This window comes from Mustela erminea, chromosome 1, assembly GCF_009829155.1.
Source record: "Mustela erminea isolate mMusErm1 chromosome 1, mMusErm1.Pri, whole genome shotgun sequence".
NCBI classification, from domain to species: Eukaryota; Metazoa; Chordata; class Mammalia; order Carnivora; family Mustelidae; genus Mustela; species Mustela erminea.
In genome coordinates this window covers 32,133,149-32,150,805 of record NC_045614.1, presented here as the reverse complement: position 1 = coordinate 32,150,805, position 17,657 = coordinate 32,133,149, and the positions used below count along the sequence as shown (strand labels likewise).

Sequence of the window (17,657 nt, the reverse complement as noted above, 5' to 3'; positions counted from 1 at the left end):
TGAAGAAAATGTGAACAGAAGTACTCTAAATCCATGATCCTGAAAATCAGAGCCATTTGAGAAATCCAACGTGTAGTCATTGAGAACTCACCGTGTTCCTTGTCTCCGTGTAAAAATCAGAATTCTGTTCTTAGCAAACTGACTCATTGCAGTTCATGCTGAAGGAAAAAAGGATGCAAACGTCCGTTTCTTAAAAACAGCCCTTTCCCTGGGCTCCCACCTCTTAAGACCACCGGGACAAATGAGATCACAGAGCAATTCTGGCCTTTCATTCAAGGTTTACACTAACTCCTGGTCCAGAATGGGGATTCTCAAAACTCTTTTTTTTTTTTAAACTCTGCTTGCTTAAAATGTACTTGTATTTTTCTTTCACTATTTATGCCCAACTGCCTAAAATTAGTAGGCGAGGATGACAGGTAAGGGAAGCGAGAAGAAACAGATGCTCTCCCTTCTGAGTTCAAGACAGGGAAACTGTAAACTCCAGAAGCTGTTAAAGGTCCAGTAGAGTAACTAACTTATCACGGGAACAATACAGCTTTGAGGTGAGGGAGTACATTTTTTCCTTTTTTTTTTTTCTGAAAAAGAATGTATGCTCACTGCAAAAGACATTCAAAATACTGACGTGGATGGCCTTGTATTCCCACCCAGCAGGGACAGCTACTGTCAACATTTTCATGCTCTATACATGTATGTGGAGAGGCAATCTCCACATAAATCCTATTGAAACGCAGTTTTTAATACAAAACTGGAGGATGTTACATGTTAATAAGTTATTCCATGTAATTACAAGTCCCAGGGGAACACTGTTAGCCTCAAAGTATCTGTTTGGAGGTGAAAATAAAGTTAAGACTCCAACACACACTCTTTAAATGAGGCCGTATGGTATGGGAGAAACAGCACTGACACTGAAGCGAGAGAAACCAAATTCTGATCCCAGCTCTCCTCCCACTGGCTTCGTGATGCGGGGAGAAAGGACGTCCTCTCTCGGACCGTGTCCCCTCATCTGCAAAGCAGAGGAGCAACCGGGCTACTTATGCAGTTCTCTATGTGAAAACACTACTAAAACACTGAAATATACTAAATATTTCTTAGTATGCGGAGTGTTAGGAGAAAACTCACATATGGTGAGTAAACTGGGCCACCTCGGCCAACTTTTATAGAATAAACTGAAAACGGAATTTTTTGTATTTGATCAAGATCAAACTGATTTAACAAACTTACATTTGTTATGTAATTATGGAATGCTAAGATTTGCTTTATGGACAGAGTATTTTAAACCCAGTAAGAGGCTTATAGACATTTTAGGTTCAGGCCCACATTTCCCACAGGTGGGGATCAAAGAGCTCAAAAGACCAAAGCCCACCAGGCTGGCAGACGATGCTTCCTGATGATACAAAGTTGGCTACTGGCCACCCACCAGAAGCAATACTGCCACGTCTGTCCCCACCCCACGCCCCAAGTTAGTTTCCTAGATAAAAATTCATTTATGGTCACCTTCTAAAAACTGAAAACAATTCCAAGGTCACTTACCCAGCTTCTGTGGAAAAATGGACAGATGAGGCTGCCTCCGGGCTCACTCTCCCCATCAAGCTAATGGCTAGCGTGGGTTCTCCAGCCCGGTCCCGTTCCCACAGCCTGCCCTGTTGCCTTCCACTACCTGCCCCGCATTACCACCCCCACCGCCCCATTCTGTACCCATTTTATGATGGACGCCTTTAGTCCTGTAGTGGCCTGACTAAGCATTAGTATCAACTGATCAGCAGGTTACTGATCAGCAGCAAACTGCGTAATTTTGGATTAATCCTTGGTGCTGTTTTTAACCTGTCTTTTAAAGAGGATTAATGGCTCATCATTGAAATCTTGTTTCTTCACGATTAGGAGGAAGAAAGGAGGGGGACGATGATCATCTCTCACCTTCCTGAGGCTATACAAATGACAAACTGTAGCAAACTGCCAGCTCCACGTTGGCAATGGGGGCGTAAGGTTAAATCCTTATCCGGAAAAACATGACAAACTCGAGTATGCGCTAATGTGGGTTTCACGGGCAGAGAGCCACAGATGTGCATTACTCCTGTGTTTCTGAAAACCTACAAAAGATGAATTGTAGCAGTTGGGTCCAGGGGGAGGATTACGTTTGTCCCTCCCAAAGGTCTGGCATAATTTTCCCTGGACTGGCTGGGAGACGGAAAAGGGACAATCTGCACCTGAATGATGGGTGGGCTTCCCTCCAGCGGCTGCAAATCCCGACTGCCTCAGGCAAGTGGCCTCTTTAGTCAAGTCGGCCAGTAGGTAGCGTCCTGATAACTGCCCCAACCCTCTTGGAGTTTGCCAGAGTCTCAAGGCTGACGAAACTCTACACTTGGCCTCGGAGGATGCTGCATTCATTTCTCGAAGTCCTCTTTGGGTTAGAGGCTGTTCATTCAAAAATACACCAAGGCCTTGGGGCCAACATGAAGTCCAAAATCTCCAAGTCTCCTCTCCTGGCCAGAGGCTTTCGCCCTCATTCAAAATGCCTTCTCTTCGAAGCTGCTCACCACCCACTTAGACCACCAGTTCTCTGTGCTCACTGTCCCCAGACCTCCAAGCCGCCCCACGCTATTCACACCAGACCAAGCAGCTGGCTCCATCTTCCTCTCAAAGCCAACCACTCTGAAACCAGCAGCCTACACAGTAATAGCCTCGACTCACAGTGCCCAAGCCTGAACCTCAGTGTTTTCCCCCGGAGGCCACTTCCAGCCTCTGCCATGGTCTCACCCAGGACCCAGGAATCACAAGCACCTCTGAAGAGCTCTATTGCTCAAACTGAGACCTGATATTCTACTCCAGCCCCTACTATCCTAGTCCTCTGTTCCCTGACCTGTCACTAGAAGCGCTATGCCACCATCCTAACTCTGTTACCTGGATCTACCGCAGATAGCCCCTCCTCTAGTAACAGCCATAATGAATTGAACTTGGACTTAGCTCTGTGACGGATAAATCACTTAACTCGTCTCATTGCAGACAAATACCAGGAAGGAGGATTCTAAGATTTACCCAGGGGGTAATTACAAATAAAATGTCTTGAGAGCGTCTCAAGGATTCTACATGGAGGCTTCTGGTTCTGTTCCTTGAATGCCCCAATGACGGCCATCGTCAATGACTCAGCCATACCCTCATATGCTTTAACTGCCTGGCAAACTCCCTGCCCAAGTTCTAACCTCTCCACTGAACTAATACCTGCTGTTCCCATTATCCTGGAGAAAGAGGCAAGAGGAAAAAAAAATGAAACCAAAACATTACCTGAGTGGCTTGGTGGGGTTAATTACAATGGAGTCAACTGTCCAAACTTCCAACTAAACCGTTTCAATCTCTTCACCAAAAATAGGCTTTCCAGGGTCTCATCTTGGGCTTTCTTCTTTCCCTGGGCCATGGAGGATAGGCTTCAGGTTTGTGAAGTCCTGGAGATGGAACATGAAGTGTGGTATGTCTGTGCCTCTAGCAGAGAGAATCCATACTACTTTCTTGAAATCTGTGGGAAAGAAAAAAAAAAAAATTAAGAACCACTGACCTGACAGACCTGAATTCAGAGTCTGGCAACACTACAAGCAGCTGGAGAACTGTAGGCGAGACACTTAACTTCTTAGATGTTCCTCCTCCGTTTGACTAGCATCAAAACTACCTACTCTATAAAACTCCCATTACTCTATAGGGGCTTCGTGAGAGACAACGTTTGCAAAATGCTTCAAGGGGCATTATAAGCATTCAATTAGATGGGCATCATTTTAACATAATAATGAGCCCAATCCAATAGCGACCTTATTTTTCCTAGGTGAACTCATACACTCCCATGACCTCATTTACCACCCAAGAATGAAAGACAACCCTCCACCTTATAGCTCACACCTTTCTCTTAAGTTCCGTCCAGACTGTACGTATAGCCACTGGGCACTAAACAGGAGTATCCCAGTGGCAACTCAAAGTCGTTGTGGATTTCTCCTTCTCTGTCACAGATCATACTACATACAAGGCTCATCAACCAGTTTAGTTAACCTTGGATTCAAGATTCACCTTACCGTTCAACATAATGAGACCTCAGGACCTGTTGGTTCTACCTGTGAGGTACCTCTGCCATCAGTTCCCTATTTATCCCTGTGGTCATTGCCTTAGTTTGGAAACTCAGTTAGCTCTGACCTGGATTTTTATGACAGCACCGTACCTTATTCTTGTCCCAAGGTTCTCACCTGTCCATGTTGTCCTCCATAGTTACTGGATGGCCCTTCTATGATGGGGATTTAAAAAAAAGAAAAAAAAAAAGGATTAAATTATGTGTTTGAATCTCCCCTTCTTCCTGAAAACCTTTTCCTCTGGTCATCTCCCTTTCTCCTGAAAGACAATCTCTGCCAGTGGCAGCTCTGGTCCCCGGGCTTTGGTTGTGGAAAAGGGGGTGAGAAGTGCCAAGAATCGCACAGTCTTACAAGGTGAAAGGTAAGTTTGTTGAACTCCCGTCAGCAACAGGAGCAGGAGTTTCCTACCAGACAGAAAAGACCAAGAGAGTAGAAAGTGGGATGAGAAGGGGGCAGGGCCGTGGGCCTGATTTAGGGGAGAGCTTTCTGATTAAGCTGGGCGGGGGGGGGAGGACAGAAGACGGAAAGGTATAAAGGATGGCGTGTGAGGCAAAAGACAGAGAAGTGCGAGAGAAAGGGAAAGATGCGAACGGCTTTGACTTCTGACACCTGTGGCACCCTGGCACTGGGTCCCGAAAATCTCTGGGCTGTGACCATCACATTTGGTTCAACTGTACATTCCTGAGGTTGAAGGCCCCATGACACTTCAGGTCCTTGACAATCTAGTGCCGACTTCTGCAACCCTCCAGCCCCTCCCTTCCAGAGGCTTCACCCAGAATGGTTCTTGTCCACGCTGTTCCCACCTGCGCCTGCCCGGACTGCTCTCTCTGCCGACAATGACCTTCCTACCCCTGTCTTCCTGCCGACCCCCCTTCCTGGAAGCAGGAGAGTCTCCTGCTGTCCATGGCCAGGTTACCTGCAAGGGAATGAAGCAAGAAGGGTTAAGAGACTGAGCAAACCTCTTCCCAGGAAGTTTAAGAAGGACACCTGAGGCGAAAGGAGCTTCTCAGAAATGATTTTAGGAGTTGGTGGATCTAAGGAGGGAATGGGAAGTCCGTGGCGTGGTGGGGGTTGAAACCAGAGTAATATATGGACATTTTCTCCAACACTCAAATCAGATGCTTCCCTTATTATGTTAAGCAACAAGAATACTTTTTAATTTCTTAGAATGATTTGCAAATGGAAAAACTGGCCCAGTTTCTAGAGATCCAAGATTATGTTGTGCTCTGAATACTACCAGCACGCACTTGCACTTCCAGGAGGGAAGAGGTATAGAAAAGCAAGGAAGGGACCCCACTAGCCACGGAAACAAAACTTACTCTGGAGAAAAATGAAAACTGACCACATGCCATCGAATTTACACCTAAACAAATACAGACAGAATGTGTTTCTCAATATATCAACTTCCCTTGATTGACAAACCTGCAATAGTGTTCAGTTTACCCCATTATAAATTTCTCCAAATCTTCATGTGCCCAAGAAGGGAAACATCTTAAGCTCTGTACTTAGCTAATACAGAAGGGAAGGAAACCAAAGGTGCTTCACAAGGATGTCTGATTCAAAAATGAAGACAAGTCAGACTAGATTGAAAGGGGTTTAGTATCACGAGGCAGAAACATGTAAAATATTTCATGCAGCCAACCTTATTTATTGAGAAGTCCTAATTTTATTGCCCATTTAGTAACATGTTTGTTCCACAAACTAATTTCTCATAAAGCAAAGCACAACTTTTCTTATAAATAGTATAAATTATTTTATTTACAGAAACTTGTTACAAAACAAATAGACTATATATTTCTTCTCTTTTAAATATCCAAAGTAATTTTCTATCCCTTGACATTTGTTCATGTTCTATACAGCAGCCAACACAAAGTCCAGCTGAGATGCTCTTGATTACGTGTACAAATTATCAAACTATTCACACATTTTAACACAGGAGATTGCTTTTATAACCAAGCTCAAAGAAACAGCAAAATGCTTTTCAAGGCCCTACATTCACACTGACAGTATGTAGTGCTCATTTAAATGATCAGAAAATGTAGAATGTTTTGCACAAAATGTAAAAATGATTATTTTCTGCTAAACAATGAAACTTTCAACAATCATTTTCCAAAGCCCCCACCCACCCCCCTCCCCGGACAGAGAGATAGTAAGAATTCCTTGGCAACAGAACTCTTGCAGGAAGACAGCTGCCTTTATAAGTTACATTTTTTTTTTCAAATTATACATTTTTCAATGTTCTCAGAGGTACTTTGTATTATATTTTTGGAATATAAAATTTTTTAAATATTCTATCTTAAACTCTGTATTTCATGAGTGAATAACAAAACGGACATATTGTGTAAGTTGCTGGCTGACAAAAAAGATTTGTAACCCTTAGTGCCACCAGGCAATCCATCACCAGTTGAATTACTGTGAACCAAAAGGCCTTAATTTTAAAATACCTTATAAAAATTACCAGCATTGGTGGTTTTCAACTCCTCCCCTAAGATTTCAGAAACAATATTTAGGTGGAAAAAGCAAACTCCAAAAGTTGAACTGAACATTCAAGTCTTTTTCAAGAATCTGTCGAAGCTTAAAACTAGGTTCAGGCACTTTCAGTTTTTCCCGTTAGTTTTAAACCACATCACACACGAACACACATGTGCTCAGAGTGTGCACACACAAACGCACAGGCACACATGCGCACTCGCACTCACACATAAAACACAAACAAAAGAAAAGCAGTGTGTCACTTCGTTACGTGTAGTCTATCGGGAAATCAGGCAACTAGAGAAGCAATGCCCACTTGATCGGCACGAATCCGCTCCCGAGACATTAAAAGGGACAAAAAGACTTTCACAGAACAGAGACATCCCTTAAACTGTAAAGGAGGCAGGTTCTAGAACTATTGGCTTGGCAGTGAACCACTTCAAATTATAAAAAGGTATTTACTTTTATTAATTAATAAATAAATACTAGATGATCTCAATTGTACCAAAACAGGATATCAGAAAAAAAGACCTGTGCAAAAATACATATTTAAATATGTACAATTCATTTTTAACAAAATATGTCTTCTGAAATAGGGATACTTCCATATTTATAATAGAACAAGAAATTCCAAAATAAAGATACAAAAGTAGGTTTTGTAGAATTCTTTGTTCATCAATGCAGCACTTTTTTTCTTTTGTAGGTTAAGAAAACTGCAGGAGTTGTCATGAAATTCTATTGGAAAGAATATAAAAATTATCTTGGTTTTAAATTGATACCAAAGTCTGTCTAGAAACAACCCAACCACTGCAAATTTGGTTTTTGCAAGTTAATTTAATTCAAAAAAATACTTGTACTCCCGTGTTTTAAATGGTCTTAATTGTTCATTATAATAAAAAGTAGTTGTAGGAGAAAATAAAATATCTGAACAGTCTAAAATTTAATAGCACTGTTTAGAATAGGTCTGTTTGTGGCAGGCAGAATCCAAAATGGCTAATTTCCTAATCCCGATGATCTGTGTACTACCGGGAGACATAATGAAATCCAATTAAAACCTCAGTCTAAGAAATCAAATGATCAACACTCGCTTATCTAAATATCTACAGAATTCTGAATCAACTTGCTATCATGGATCCTATTCACATCTTTCGGAACAACATGATCTGTCTATAAATTCCATCGCTAAAAGCAACTTTATTTATAACCATCAAGTCCCCTTGGCTCTGAAAATAATTTCTACCCATATCCCCATTGCACTTGTCACCAAGGAATCAACCACGTACGTTCTGATTCCCTCTCACCTCCGTTCTCTCCCTCTACTGGGATGGAACCCCAGACTGATTTCTCCTAACTATACCAAACTGGCCCCTCCATGCGCTCTCCTTACTAAGCTCTCCTATAGTATCATTTTTGAAAAAATATTTACTGATTGCATAATAAGTGAACAAGATACTCTTCTCCCCTTCCTTTAAAAAAAATCAATATTTTACATCAATTTATAGCTAAAGTATCTGCATAAAGTTTTTGTTGTCTTACATAATAAGAATAATTCTGTAGCAATTCACATTATTAGGCTGGTAACCAAGTATTTATTCATTCATTCTACTTGTTGTTGACTTGAAATTCCCTGAAACTGATGTTTGTAACCCAAGAATTGCAGGCAAAGAAAGGATGCACTGACTGGCTCTGCCCAGGCCCTGCCCAGAGCAGTGATCAGAGCCTGGGGAAATGTACCCTGTGGTGTTCGGTAACTCTACGTGTTCCTCTAGGGAAAAGTGCCTGGGTTCTTGTTTCAGGAGCTGTGATCATGGAATCACCAGCTCAAATGCCCCAGCTCATTCCCCAATGCAATGAGACCTTCTCAAGCAATGACAGTTTTAACACAGGAAGCTCTTTCTTTTGGGATGGGGTACTCAAAAAAAATAATAAATAAATAAATAACCTCGAGGGACTCCAAACTCTCTCTGGAAGATGGCTGGTAGTAATCACCAGAAAGAAGGGTTTGCAGGAAAGTGTATGCATCCCATCACCTTGGCCTGGACATGTGTACACATATGCCTGCTCCCCTCCCTGGGTGCCTGCTCCCTACCCAAAGGCATCCAGATGAACCTACGGAGAGGAAGAGACACACACAAAAGGGGGAGTGCTCAAAGCAGAAATGTACACGGAGTCCCAGGCCAGTCGCCACAGAGACTGAGGGTAATGCGCACGATGCCCTGGAAACATTTAATATATTAATGACTCGGTGAGGAACAGTTTCTGCTGTATCCTAATCATTTCACTTAACAAAGGCAAGTTTTTAAAACCAGGAGACTGGGCAGGGCAACCAACCCAATCTGCCTTTCTGTATAACATGAAAACTTAAAGGATAAAAAATTCCATCTCTTTGGAAATCTTGGAAAAACATGCCCCCCATAGTGATTTTATCTACCCACCCCATCCCCCAACCAAAATTTGGCTTTCCATTATCAAAACTAATTTGCATTTACATTTTCTTAAGAAAAAAAGAAAAGAAAAGAAAAGAAAAGAAAAGAAAAGAAAGGAGGAAAGAAATTACATAGAATTGCTTTTGTACCATGAAAAGTAAGCCTCTAAAATGTGGTATACTTGCTCTCTTGGCGTCGATGGCTTTAAACCAGTTTGTAAGTTAGAAACCTTTGACAGCTTCTTACTCCAAATTACTTGCAAAAGGCTGGGGGAAATACAGGCTATTTTGTCACGGTGCCTTGCGCTCATGTCCATATTCCATGCCCGGAACATTGCTATAAAAACCTAACAGCACATCCCTTCTCTGGAGGGTTGCTCAGGGCGCAGCTCTGCTCTCCTCTGGAACGTTGTCCCCAGACAGGGCACCTAACTGCTGGAGGGTGACGTACAGAAGACAGTGTAAAAAAAAGAACTGGGACAGGAAGGGGGAAGAAGGGAGGAAAGTCTACAGTAATGCTCTTGCCAAGACATTCTTTCGCCCAGCCAATCTACTCAGAGAGTGGCTCCATGGTTTACTGCAAGTTAAAAAACAAAGCAACAGCTTCTCACAGATGGGTAGCAAGCAGTCCAGGCCACTTTAACACTGACAGAAGCAACTCGGTGGCTGAACTTGATCCAGTGTCCTTTACAAGTACTCACTGCTACAGACAGAGCTTCAGGGGAATCCTTGTTACAACAACAGCCCGGCAGATTCTACCCTCGAGGCCCACAGGAGGTTGGGAAAACAGACTCAAAGGCATCGTGGAGTCCATAGTGCTGAGTGGAGGTGTAACTTGTCGTCAAAAGTGTCCAGATTATTCCTCCCCACGCTATTTTCAGCTGTCAGGGACGTGCCTTTGGCTTTCAAAAAAGAGGGGGTAGGGAAACAATGAAAAGGTAAGTAAGCAGGTGTGCGCGGCCCCGCCCTGCCGCCCAACAGAGCATCCCGAAGGCCACACACTGCTCGGCTCTCTCTGGTGACTGGGGGACACTGGGAGTGCTCAGCTAAACAGTCTGGCCTTAGCCACTTGGGCACAATCATTCTAAAAGATTTAGAAAACCATCTAGAAGAGAGGCAGGCCAGGTTTCTAGCTTAGAGAAAAGGCTCTCATTGTTTGCCTTCTGGCTTTATTTACTGATTTCATTTCCTTGAAGGTCTTCCAGGTTGTCAGCTGAGAACTGAACGAGGCCTCCACGCTGGTTTAAGAACTCACACCCAAGTACCCATGCCTGGGGTGGGGGAAACTCAGGCCCCCAGTGATCCACAGGGAGCTACTGAACTCCTGGGCGGTAGAGGCCACAAGCAGACTGGGGGCTGGCTGGGGGAAGCTGCCAAGCCCCCAGGCTTCCCAGTACGGCCCACCACACCCATTCCCTTGTTCAGGGGTCTTCAAACAGCTCAGTTTTCTCTGTTTTAAAACCACCTCAGCAAGGGGCACCCAGGTAGTGCAGTTGGTGAAGCATCTGACTCTTGGTTTTGGCTCAGGTGGTGATCTCAGGGTCATGGGATCAAGTCCTGTGTTGGGCTCAACCCTCAGCACAGAGTCTGCTTGAGATTCTGTCTCTCACTCTGCTCTACCCTACCCCTAAAATATAAATTAATTAAATCTTAAAATCAGCTCTACAAGATACAGGGAGGTAAGGCCCCTACTCTTCTAAGGGCGCCGTTCTCAACAGCATTTGGGAGTCATGGATACCTTTGCGATTCTGAAGAAAGCTATAGGATCCTTCCTGCAGATAAATGAGCACAGACACTGAAGATATCTAACACTTTTTTGGGGGTTCACTGATCCTCCTAGCCATCCCCCACCCCCAGATTTGTGCAGCACAATAAAAAGTTTTCTACTGCACAGGGGAAATCTTTCCCAAATACACACTTAGGATGAAACTAATTTTAAGAACCCAAACTCAGACTGTTTGTCCTAGTGAGGTAGGGCCCTCCCCAGAAGCGGTAAACGGGAGGAGCCAAACTTGGTCAGCCGATATGTGCGCTGTATTAGATTTCAAAACAACACACTACATAACTTCTAAACATGGCCAAACTTTCTCATGCTGAGTCCAGATCTGCAGTTTCTTTGAAATGGGTGACAAGTTTCTGTGAGCACCTGCTTTGTGCAGATGGGCTCCCATTCCCTCATTTTCCAAAAGCACTGTTCACCTCTGCTGCGCCCGCCAGCCTCCTCCCCTCCTTTCTGTGACTTGTGGGCACCAAGGGCTGGAAGTGCCGTCTATGGGAAGCCAGGCGCACGCAGTCAAAGAACACGTGGGGCATTGCAACACAAGGAAACATCCCTCCCCCAGGTTCAGAGAGAATCAGGAAACTACACTCAGAAGGAAATTTTTCAAGGATGGCTGGCTGTACCACTTTCTGCAGTATTTGCACCGTACTTTTATGCTGATAAACTCTAATGAATAACTACAAACCAAAAGGTAAAAGCCCATTTTCACAGGTCCAGGGACCCCTTGCTCAAAGAGCCACGCAACACACAAACAGCCCCTATAGCCTCAGGGCTCAAAGAAGAGTCTAAACAGCTGCTCCTTCAATTCCTGGGTAGTTCTTTGCCCGCACCTTTGGCAGTGGGCATTCATGCACACAGACAGTGGGAGGGCGCGCTACTGCTGCAGGAAACGTCCTGGAATGTTCTGCAGAAGTCCCAACCTGCCCACTGAGTGAAGTTCTACAGAGGAGGAAGACAGAAGGACAGGACAGAAGGACCTTGCACTGTACCCCAGGGCTCCGGGGGTGCTGTGGACAGCCCCGTGTGCAGGCAAGGAGAGGAGACACGCTGATGAGTGACAGGATGAGATGCGGACGGACACCTGAGCAGCGGAAGCTAGAGGCGTCCGCTCTAGGAGAAGAGGGGGAGGGGAGGACGGGAACTGGGGAGGAGTGGGGAGCAAAGAGCGCAAGGCGCGGCCACGGGTCGTTATGAATCGGACGCCCAGCTGGCCACTGCCCTACAAATGGGCCTGCATTCACACTGCCTTCTCATCTCTTCACTGAAATGAGAGTTTAGTCTTCAGCTCTGCCCACACTTACTGCCGCTTCCCTGCCTCCCTGGAAAACCGGGAGAAAAGATAAGGTGAGAGTTAACTGGAAAATATGAAGTCCTTTGATAGAAGATTATTAAGAGGTCTTTCTTTCAAAAATTTAACCCATCCCTTTCTAGATTAGGGGGTTTGCAGGCCAGCTTTCTTCAGAGGAGCAAGCGAGAGAACCAGTCTCCAGGAGATCACAGCCTGCGTCCTCCCTGAACGGTGCCCTAGACATGCGCTCCCTAGGCCTGCACCCACGGGCGGTGCTGGGTCTGCTGCCGTCACGTCACGCCGGGTGACTTCTGCAGCCCTACCTGCTAAAATAAAATGCACTTCGTGGTTTCCTTACCCGGGAGCATCTTCCGAGTCTTAGGAAATCCTGGCAGAGAAACTCTGTTTTACCTTCGCATGGCCATGAACTCTTCCTTTGAAGAGAGACCATGAAGCTGGACACGTGTTTACAGGCAAACCAACCGACCCTACCACATCGATCTCTGAGCTGGCCAAAGAGCTCGAGGGAGAGGAAATGGGCACCCCCACAGGGCTCACAGTCCATTTCCTACCTGATGAAGGAGGGAACTGTTCGTCAGTCCTTGTGCCCCTGGGCTGGTGCCCGCGTGTTTCATGTGGACGTTGTTCATGGCTGGCAATTTGGCAACCTTTGTGGGTTTGCTGCTGCTGTTGTTGACGCTGCTGGAGCCGGGCGAGCACTTTCTTTTCTTTCCGATCAGTCTATCGAGAGGAGTGTGAGAGTGTGAGTAGCTGCCGTGGGAGTTGACGGGCAGCTCGCTGGACTGGTGAATGAATGGGCCAAGAGAAAGCGTGGAGTCACCGCTGTTCACCATCACACTCATCCTCTTGATGGATTCGGCAGGGCTCCCCCCCGGGGGGCCCCTCCCTGACTGCTCGTGCCGGACACTCACCGAGTTCGCCTTATTTACCACACAGTTGAGGCCCACGCCGTGGGAAGATGTTACCGTGGAGGGGTAGGGAGTCCCAGAGTGCGCCACACAGTTTTTCCGAAAAGATTCCATGGAATGAGAAGAAGAGGAGGAGGAGGAGGAGGACGAGTGAACTAACAGTGGGGAACTGTTTTTGCGTTTCTTTCCTGAGCCACCGCTGGTACTGCTACTGGCGTTGTGACAGTTAGTGCTGTTACCAGAAGGCTCCTTGGGCCTTAAAGACTTGCTGGATTTCAACTTCTGAGGTTTCCTGGACATAGGGGACGAGGGCACCGAGGACAGGCTTGAGGGCGTGGAGGGGGACGAGGAGGAAGAGGACACTTGTCTGGGTTGCATACTGCACACGGGATCCATTGCCCCAGAGGCGGCGGGCTGCGCATTTAGTGTGGTGCCATGAGCTGGTACCGATTTGCTGTTCGGGGAGATGCAGGTGGACGAGAGCAGGACCGGGGAGGCCGACACAGTGGCTCCCGCCAGATAGCTGACCCCACACTGTGACGTCGGCACAGAGTTTGTCCGATGAGGAACACGTGTGGAGATGGGGGGTGTGGTGCTGGGCACCGGCGGGATTTTCCTGCAAAGAAGAGAGAGGACAATAAGAATCACCACAGCCATTCCCAGAAACTTGGAGATGGACGTACCCTTTACCTCTGGCACCGAGCAGCACACACCTGTCAGAGGGATTCATCTGAAATGCACAGCCCGTCCTTCCCGCCACTTCTCTCCTTCAATTCCTTCATGCCTTCCTCGGGCTCTCAGAGTAATGGTCTGTGAAGCACGCGGGCCTCACTCCCTGCAGGTCCCTAGCCCCACACTGCCTCCTCCCATCCACCCCCTCCACCCCATTCCCAGATTCCACCTACTGACCTTTCTTACATCTCAGAACAGGCCTAGACATGAGGCACTGTCCATTTTCCACCTACAATGCTCTGACCCCATATTCGGCTCAGCCCTCAGTTTCAGACCATTGTCATTTTCTTAGAAAATCTGTCCTGACCATCTTGACTTGCTTGGTTCTCCAGGGACTCACACTGCCCATCCCCAGACTTGGGGGCATTCAAGGCCGTTCCCACAAGTGACTGCTGATCATGGGCTAACTTCCCTACAGACAGAACAGTCCACAGCATATTTATAACTATACCGCAGTGCCCAGCACGGTGCTATGAATACTGGAGGCATGCAAATGTTGAGGGAATTCACAAACAAATGAGGAAAAAGGAAAGCCACAGTGATTTAATAGCAACTGCTAGGTCCTACCTATGGCTTGAGTCACATCTCTGGGGGTTCCCAAACACAGTGTTGGAACAAAGTATTCTGTCAATAATGTTCGGGTTAGGTATCTATCTGAAGATGAGAGTGTCATTCAAATGGCAAACCAGAGAGGTCCCCTTTTGGTTTTGCTCTGATTTTAAAATATGCCAGCATCAGAATTTCAACAACCCCTACAGCAGAATTAACACCCAGGTGACAACACAGAAAATGGCCTGAATGAAAAGCACATGTCAAGACGGGACTGCTCTTGACTTTATGGGGAGGCTCTAGGGGGTCCAGGCCAGCTGGGGCGCCAGCTCCTCATCTTCCAGGTGAGAGGTGTCCTAACTGCTGCCAAAGTGCTTTCCAGATGCTCTGTGAGACCTACAGCTACTAATAAAAACAACTATTGACTGTATATTTACCAGCTGTAACCACCCCATTCAAGAGTGTCGTTCTGCTCCCAGGGATCCCTGCATCCAGACCGATCCCACCCAGATCCCTGTGGGGCAGGGTCCAGACATGGGAAGTTTCTCAATCTCTGAGGGATTCCAAAATGAAGCACAAACTGAGAAGCTGGGCTCTATTCCGATGCTTCTCAGAGGGCAAATACGGACACCATCTGAAAGGCTTATGAGAAATGAGGAGTCTCTGGCATCCCACCCACACCTACTTCATCAGAATCTGCATCTCAGCAAGACCCCCAGGCAATCTGAGGGCACTGGCACGTCTGAGAAGCCCTGCTCTGAATGTGTGGGTGCAGCACCGCCCCCGCTCATGGCATGCAGTGGCTCCTCGTGGCCACCAGGTGGCTTAGGGAGATGAAGCCTGAAGACCAGGCTGCTGGAATTAAATCCTGGGAAAAGGAAAAGCTTCCAGACTGGGAGAGATGTGGATCTCTCTGCACAAGACACTGGATCCTGATGAAAAACAAACAAACAAACAAACAAACAAAAACAAACACACACACACACACACACACACACAAACTCTTTTAAGTCATTCATTACCTTTTGTATAAAAACATGACAAAGAGAGATTATGCAGTTGTACAGACCTATGTCTGTATAAGTGAATTCTGTAAAGATATACAAGCAATTAATAAAAATGCTCCTGTCTGGGGAGGTGGGTGGGAATGTAAAACTCTGAACTGTACACCTCTTTATATTCATTATTATTATTATTTTTTAACCCCAGTGAATTTATTAGCAATCTAGAAAACTAAGTACCACTCTCTCCCACTCTACCCTCCCCCTTCCCCCACCCAACCCGCCAAAGAAAAATCCTATCCCTTCCTTAGGATTTAGGATGTGTGGAATAGCGGTCCCCAACCAACAGTGGACAAGCAGCTGAAAGAAATCACAGGAGCTCAAAACTGGCCTTTGGGGTCATGGCCATGCTCCAGAGGAAGTGCTAGTCTAATTTCACCAGTGTTCAGACTCCATACACTGAAGATGACTTACTTCACGGCCATACTCAAATTCCATTTTCACTTATCCCCAAATTAACCATAACAGGTAACTAAAGGGACTGAGAAGACTGCCACTGAAAGTAGGGGACCTCCTGGAAGGGAGGACTTTTGTCTGAGCCACTCTGGGAGTTTCCTTGAACAAGTCAAAGATGCCACCTGAAGACCGTTCTCGAGCTGAGAAGTGCTGAATTCCTTGCGGCAAGTTTCAGGAGCTGCCTGAGAAGCTCGTCTGCACTGGCCAGCCTTAATGCCCAGCACCATCTTCCAAGCTCCTGTCTGCCCCAGGCCTGTGTGCCAGCTCATCACTGAGCAAAACGTCTCAGTTATACTGGCTTTTCTAAAACCAAAGTTCACGTTAATGGAAAGCCATGATGTCCTCCTTGCTGGGGATCAAGTGACTGATAAGGCCGTCAGTCTCTGACAGAAAAAACAGAGAGACAGTGGCAACAACCTCATGATCCTGCATCTTCAAGAGGTCACGGCACAAAAACAAAAACCTCCCCCCACAAGCCATTATGAACCGAAACCATATTCACCCCAACTGCTGGCCATAAACCACTTATCAGTCTAATGGAAGTAAGTCTTTCTGAGGACCCTTTGAAACTGTTGGGAGTACACTAAACCCCTACCTTGGGGAGCTCAATGAGCTCTTCAAGTCCTAACAGGAAGTCTGCAGAAATAAGCAGCTGAGATTTCACCTATTTGGGGGTTTCCTGATGTGGAGAGACCCCCCAGAATCCCAACAAACCAGTGCCCTGATTCATTTTCTAGGCAAGGACAAAGTTCCTTTGGGGAACTTTGGGAAAAGGAGGGAAAAGGAGCCTCTTATCTAGTAAAAACCAGGAAGAAATGTGAACTAGAAAAACAGAGCAGCACTGCTCTGGATCTGATTTTCTAAGAGAATAAATGCAAGTCCCATTAATGACCACGAGGCTAGTTCAGACTGTGGACTGTCTGAGGCCTCTGACCAGCCTCCTCTGACTTTCTGAGGGAACCAAGGTAGCAAGGCAAATGGATGTACTGGCAAAGTCCTCTCAAGAAAGCTCTAGTAAATGATGCTCAAATGGAGAATATGGAATGACATGTGGACAACTGGACAGCTCCCTTCCTTTAGCAAAACTCAAGGTTTCCCAAAATAGGGTCCGCCAAACATCAGTTCCATAAGATTCTCCCCTAAAAGAGGTTTCCAAGTCAAAATAACTTGGGAGATGTTCTACATTATACATGGTATTCCCTGCTTTGAGAGTTACAAAGGCTCTGAGAAGTCCTGCAATAATGAAAACTATTTCACTTCAGAAAAAGCTGAGCCTTTTGGCCATGAAACTCTTCTTTCACTTAATCCCATGTAGGAAACACGAGCACACATCATGGCATATAAGATGACCATCTTATCTCATGCTGTAAATCAGAGCACATGGCTCCTCTTCCTGAAACCCTCAGCAGCTCCCTACTACACCCAGAATCAATTTCAGGGTCATCTGGCCCCTGCTAGCTTCTTGAGTTTCATCTTGTAGCATGCTTGCTTTCTTGCTTTTTCTCAAACAGGCCGTGATCTTTTCTGACTCAAGACCTTGACACATACGGTTCTTTCTGCCTAGAGCCCACTCTATCCCACCATCCTATGGGCTGCTCTTTCTCATCCATCCATCTCAGTTCAAGGATCGCCTCTTCAGCAAGGCTTTCCTTGAATCCCTCTGGCTTGTTTTCCCATCTCAGCTCCTTGTTTGGAACCAAGCTGCCTCTGGATCCAAATCCTGGATGCCCTACCACCAACTCGCTGTGTGACCTTGCTTCTTGGTTTCATTATCTGTAAAAGAATGATAATCAAGGTGTCCCAAGATGGCATACCGTGAAAATTAAATCTAGTAAGTTGTCTGGAATACAATAAGCTCTCAG

General features: G+C 45.9%; 1 protein-coding gene across 6 annotated transcripts in view; it reads right to left on the bottom strand.

Moving 5' to 3' along the window:
* Positions 1-5,749: 5,749 nt before the first annotated feature.
* ATXN7 (ataxin 7) overlaps positions 5,750-17,657 on the bottom strand; it is a 137,407-nt gene continuing 125,499 nt past the window's right edge. For 5 of the 6 annotated variants that reach the window (XM_032324288.1, XM_032324295.1, XM_032324306.1 and 2 more), the window contains 2 exons: positions 12,641-13,613; positions 5,750-9,902 (listed from right to left, as the gene is read on the bottom strand). In XM_032324288.1, coding sequence (XP_032180179.1) covers positions 9,885-9,902; positions 12,641-13,613 — 991 coding nt within the window. In that variant the 3' untranslated portion in view covers positions 5,750-9,884. The remainder of the gene's footprint in view (positions 9,903-12,640; positions 13,614-17,657) is intronic. The other variant, XR_004281188.1, reaches the window with a different exon arrangement.